Below are 6,078 nucleotides of genomic sequence, written 5' to 3' on the forward strand. Positions count from 1 at the left end.
GAACTGGTTTTAGCAAATGATGCAGGCAAAAAGCAAGATACCGTAGGCCTATCATCAGAGGGCTGTCAACATAATAGATGGCAAAGTATACACATGGCGGGATAAAGACGCTTAAGTATACGGTAAATGCAGTGGAGGGATAAAACTCCATAACCCAGGGGTACGTAGGCTGCAGTGGGATGATGGAAGGCCTAATATTATAATCTTCTTGATGTAATGCTAGTATACTGGTTAAGACAGAATGGATAGAATTCCTAGAAATAATGTGGTGGACTATACGAATAAATTGTTTCCCAATTTATAAATATATTAAAATATAATTTAATATCAATATAACTTTCACGAACGAAATAAAGATAATGAATACATACATTAATAAACATTTCATATAAGATAGTCTTAAATAATATATTCATTCAATAAAAATACTATCATATATTAAACGAAAACAACTATACTATAGATTCAAACATAAACACTAGCGTCATTATTGCAAGCTTACTGTCGGATCACATTACATTATATAAAAATCGTCGAGTAAAATAGCTTTTTTCGTTATAAAAGTTGAATAGGACTAATTTACAGGCACAAATCTACAGTTACTGTAGCTCCCCAGTTACTACCACACGCAGGGGTGGATTTATGGAGTCGCCAACAATTATTCGGTTCTTCGTATTCCAGAACATGCAACAGTCTTTCCTGGTAAGGTGTAAACTTTACAGTACCACCTATCACGAAAATGGAATTACCAACCACAGTGCACTTTACCTTGGTTAGAGGAACGGGTAGAGATGTAGCAAATTTCCATTCGCAGTTTTTCGCCTGTTCGACGGTAGAACACTTCGATACATCTAGGTATTCGACGCTGTTCATAATACCTCCTAAATTGAAAGTAACGGATTAGTACAACCGGAATGTCTTTGTGGTGCAGGCTCTAAAATTTGATAATGGTGTGAATTATTTTGCTCACTGGATACGAATGAGGGTTCCAAGGGCATCATCAAGATAAGATAACTTGCAACAGTCTTTCCTGGTAAATGCAATATTGCTTCTTTCTATAGAATTGCGTAGCTACATTAGGCCTATACATTATAAATTACACATTTATATCTTTGGTTTACAGAGGTTTATTTCTCGTGCTCTTAACTTACCATCTCTATCTTGTCCGCCGACAGCGAATACCTTACCATTCACTGCTGCAAGACCCAAGTCTATCCGACCAATATGTAGACCAGCCACTAAGTGCCACCTATAGGACAGAAATTGATTATTAATTACTAGTTCGGCAATCGACCATTAATGAAAAATCGTCCAGTAAACGATGCCTACAAAAGAATTATAAAAATCAACCAAATCCACGCGCAAACAACAATGTGGATTTGCTTCGTCGTACCTGCCAGTTGGGACTGGGTTTGCCACCATCACTTCACATTCGTGCAACGGACCATGTTCGTGACTCGTCGAGATGTACCCACCACATACAACCAGGAAGCCGTTGACAGATACCAAACCATGTCGATGTCGAGATTTATTCATCGAAGCAATTTCTAATCTGGTCTTAGTCTTCAAGTCGTAGTACTCGCAATTACGAATGGTTTTGCGACCTAGAAAAAAATATTCAGACTAAACAAGCGCAATATCCAATTCAAGTATATATGCAGATAAGTACTAAGTTTAAAATTCAAATTTAGATAAGAAAAAGGCGAATTGTTCCAAATAAATTCAATATAAGATGCTTAGCGCATTGCTACTATTAAGAATCGGAACGAAGTATTTAATTAAAGTTGAATAAACAGATAGTTAGAAGAAAGCACGAACATTTGCGTACGCGGCAAGGCACTGCGTGTAGTACACGTCAACGCACGAAAGATGTGCGTCATAAAAATGTCATGACTGTACTCACCTTCATCTCTGGATCCTCCAGAAACAAACAGTGTCTCACCTAATGTGCATGCAGCTAATGAGTCCCTAGGAGGGCTTAGCTTTAAGACTCCAGGTGTCATACTCATGGTGGTGAAGTCCAACATATCTATATCAGTAGGCCTAGAACTTGACGATACGTCACCAAGGATGTATACACGGCTCATCACACTGGCTGCCGTGAACCGAACGCGCTCCAATTCTTTGATCTTTGCCTCTGACCATACTAATTTCACAGGATCGAATAATTTGTGTTTGAAATTCTGGTGCCCAGAAAAGAATGCAATTTGAAGGTTCGACTTTTTGACACGTTGTTTAAGTATTTCCTGGAGTTTACCGTTGCATGAATAACCTCCGTTTGGACCAAGGGTGTGGTACCACATTGCCTCTATTTTTAAAACAGAACACAACATTAGCAACAGACTACGCTACGTACAGTTTACTCTGCACGAATAGTATTTTCATATTTACCGAATGATCACGTTCGACAAGTTAAGGTGAGCTAAATGAAAATAATAAACAAGCATTTAAACAACTTTTTAAATTATTGGAATGATAAAGGTATTTTTCTTGCCAAATAACAAATGTGTATGCTTAAATATTACAGTTCACATTCTTTGTATTAGGCCTACTTAAAAATACGTCATTTCGATTCAACATTGTTTTTATTAGATGGTTAATGGCGGGACGATTTCACTGCGGATTCTGAACACGTACCGAATATTTTTTTGACACACGCTTTCTCAGCAATGATATCTTCGTCTTGACATATCATTTGGAGAATGGCACTAGACAGGTAAGGTGCCCGTAGAGCCATGAATATTGACGGTTTATGAATATTTCGATCGTCTGGATTATATAGCCACCATCTTTTCGCTGCTTTGAAAACCTAAAATTAAAAAACGACATGCACGTGTTTGAAATCACAAATATCGCTTACAATTAATTCCTTACTACTAACTTAAATCTTAATTCAAAAATAAAAAAATGTCGATCCATAAAAATCGTTTATATATGCCGACAGATAACCAAAATAAAATACTGTTGAATGCTTCCCGCAATGAAATTTTTTCCAAGATTACTGTTGTAATTTGAGCGAAACCTCCAGGCTGTATGCAAGTGATTTAGTTATTTTGTCGATTGATCTTTGTAATATTTAAAACAGAAACAATTATTTTACCTCATCTTCGTTGCGTACCACAATTTCGTCTTTCAGTAATAAATGGAGGACGACCTCGGCCGATAGTTGCATAAACTCTTCGGTTTTGGTTACTTCGCAGAAAGATTCACAAATCATTGATTCTGATTCTCTTTTTAGACTCTCACAGTTCAGAAATTTGGAAAGTTGCCATATACCAAGACAATTGGATTCAGAAAGTTCATTCGAAATTATGCATACACAGCTTTCTACTACGTCATTAATTTGCAAGTAGTGGGCAGCGGTCAAAACCTCTTGAACATTTGACGGTTCAATTGCCAATTCACCTGTGTACGCAAAATCTACAATAACACCAACGGCAGCTGACGTTACATAGTTTGAAAGGCGAATGGTTTTTGATGTTGACTCGGACATAGTGGAATTGAACATGACCCGGAAAAACTCGCTACATGCTGACATCACCAGCCTATGCACATGAAACGTTTCATCTTGTACTGAAATTGTGACGTCGCATAATTCTATATTTTCGCGCATTTTATTGATGGTAGTCAGAGATCCTAAACGCCGTCTGAAGACTGTGTTGGGACTATTTGAAGACATGCATGCAAGCGTCTTTAGTTCAGAATCCCCCATCATTCCTTTCTTCCTGAAATCATAAAAAATTATTAAAATCTTTTAAAACCAACACAAACTAGTTTGTTTTTAATAGTCACATAGGACGGCCTGTACAAATAATTACAATATTGCAACTCTTTTCTATGTGTGTAATAATTGTTTAGTCCACTGCAGCTTCTGTACATGCTGGCATTGTATGTGGCTAATTATTCCACCTGTTATGATATCGTAAATGCTATATTCGCCGTTGTTGCTGTTCCGACTATTACGCAAAATCCAATGAGCTGCTTAGTGGAACTGGCTGAATCCTAAACTAGTCTCCTTATCTTTGCACTACGGCATGTTGGAAGAATTAACTTACATTTATGTTCGTGCCTTGCTTATATCCCTTTTTTTGTCCAATTTATCCGAACCAAAGGGAACCACCCTATAATAGGCTATACGTGTATTTTTTTACCAACGGTAAAAGGTATCATGAACTTTGAACTAGCCTACTACAGAATAGTTTAGGTCTCTAACGTGCTCTAACGTGCCCTACCTTCAGTCGTAGTAATTGTAATTGTGAATTCTTAAGCGCTGGCAGTACACAACAGTTACTGTGTGAAGTTCAAGTGAACAAATGGACTGATTCTGGATAACTGGACATTCTATTTTCTAACACATGCTCTGCTATGCAAATTGCTATCATCAACAGGTGTCTTTTCTAAAGTACACACAAACGCCTTCTACGGTTTTCAATGTGGATATATCGCCCCCTATTTACACATATTCCCATCCCCCTATTTACACATATGTACACATATTTCCAAAGTCAAAATAATGATAATAATAATAGCAAAGGTACCAATCTGAGAGATTTGAAATGCGTGACTACACCAGTTGGCTGGTGGGAGGGGGGGGGAGTGCCGGGCCCCAGGGGTCCAGAGGTGGAACCCCGGTTGGTCCAGGGGCGACGGCCCCTTGTGCTCCGACGATCTGAGCATTTTTTTTTTAGCTGTTGTAAATCGATTTCAGAAAACGTTTGTTGACAATACCGGGTACAATAATATATTTTTAATGTATATTACGATTTAATATGAGCACCCGAACTATGTACACAGACTGTCTCTTATACACATCTAGATGTGTATAAGAGACAGGTATACATTAGGCCTATACATTATAAATTACACATTTATATCTTTGGTTTACAGAGGTTTATTTCTCGTGCTCTTAACTTACCATCTCTATCTTGTCCGCCGACAGCCCCTTTTCCTTTTCTTTTAATTTCTATCTGTTTCCTTTTCTTTTCCAATTTCCATTTTTTTCTTTTCTTTCGGTTTTTCCCTACCCCTTCTTTTTCACTTTCCTTTTTTTTCTTCTCATCTCCTTTGCTTTCTTTCCTTGCCTTTCATTGGAAAGTAAAAGAAGATATATTTACAGAAGTGTATTTTTTTTAAATAAAAAACAAAATTTTGGGGAAAAAAATTAATGCCTTTCTGAATTGTTCAATAGTTGGTTTTGTGGGATTGATTTTGGTAGATCGTTCCTGTTTTGTATTGTTCGTGGGAAGAAGCTATAAGTTTCATTTATCCAGTTCTTGAACATGCAAGTCTAAAAGGATGTCTGTGTTGTTCGTTCAATATAATGGTGGCAATGTCAGGACCGTATAGTGGTAAAATAAAAGTCTGTTATTTGTTCTTATCTGTTGTAGTGATTCCAATTTTAGGTCTTTTTATGTAACTGCTCCTGCTGTATAATGCACACAATCTTGTATAATTAATTTAGTTAGTATATACGTCATCACATTACGACATCGTTATCTATGATACGTCATTCAAATTTGTTCTTATATTAATCTCTTAGTTAAAATGTACGTTTTCTTTTTTTGTTTCTTTTTCTTGTCTATATGCCCTCCAGTATGAATTTTGTATTCTGCTATTGGAGGGTGAATAAAGTATTAACGATATGCATTGTATACGTCTAGGTTCATTTAAAAGGATTGACACACGATGCACTCTAGCTTACAGTTTGAATTATAGTAATATTAAATTGGATAGACCTATGCGTTGCATAATATGTAATCAAACCATGAGCAGAAAGAATAATTACCCAACCAAAAATATCTAATAATCTATCCAAAACACCCCAAAACAAATTGCTGTTGATTAGCTTCGAAATAGTTTAATAATTTTAATCTCAACTTTTTAAAGTTTGTGCTTGTTGAATTCCAGAATAATGAATATTTAACTTTGAAATTTCTCAAAATGTATATATATATATATATATAATATATATATATGTATATATATGTATATATATATATATATAAATTTCTCAAAATGTATATATATACACATATACATACACACACACACACACACATATATATATATATATACATA

At 35.9% G+C, this 6,078-nt stretch overlaps 1 protein-coding gene across 2 annotated transcripts; it reads right to left on the reverse strand.

Moving 5' to 3' along the window:
* Positions 1 to 394: 394 nt before the first annotated feature.
* On the reverse strand, positions 395 to 4,384 carry LOC117112169 (kelch-like protein 7). Of its 2 annotated transcripts, none has more exons than XM_033255239.1 (7): positions 4,233 to 4,384; positions 3,101 to 3,725; positions 2,638 to 2,809; positions 1,904 to 2,308; positions 1,394 to 1,604; positions 1,152 to 1,249; positions 395 to 881 (listed from the first exon to the last, which is right to left on the reverse strand). In XM_033255239.1, exons 2-7 carry the CDS (start codon positions 3,713 to 3,715, stop codon positions 580 to 582), a joined length of 1,803 nt encoding a protein of 600 aa, XP_033111130.1. In that variant the 5' UTR covers positions 3,716 to 3,725; positions 4,233 to 4,384; the 3' UTR covers positions 395 to 579. The 2 variants fall into 2 exon arrangements, with proteins under 2 accessions (XP_033111130.1, XP_033111128.1); XM_033255237.1 differs by lacking the exon at positions 4,233 to 4,384 and adding an exon at positions 4,056 to 4,210.
* Positions 4,385 to 6,078: the final 1,694 nt, after the last annotated feature.

This window comes from Anneissia japonica, unplaced genomic scaffold, assembly GCF_011630105.1.
Source record: "Anneissia japonica isolate Jap-2015-1 unplaced genomic scaffold, ASM1163010v1 scaffold2707_len876726_cov182, whole genome shotgun sequence".
Taxonomy (NCBI): Eukaryota; Metazoa; Echinodermata; class Crinoidea; order Comatulida; family Comatulidae; genus Anneissia; species Anneissia japonica.

What these genes read in the sequence shown, in the direction of transcription:
- LOC117112169 (XM_033255237.1), bottom strand. An exon ending in GTGTGTCAAAAAAATATTCG is followed by an intron (nt 2,309 to 2,637) that starts GTACGTGTTCAG and finishes TTTTAAAAATAG; the next exon opens with AGGCAATGTGGTACCACACC. An exon ending in TGGAGGATCCAGAGATGAAG is followed by an intron (nt 1,605 to 1,903) that starts GTGAGTACAGTC and finishes ATTTTTTTCTAG; the next exon opens with GTCGCAAAACCATTCGTAAT.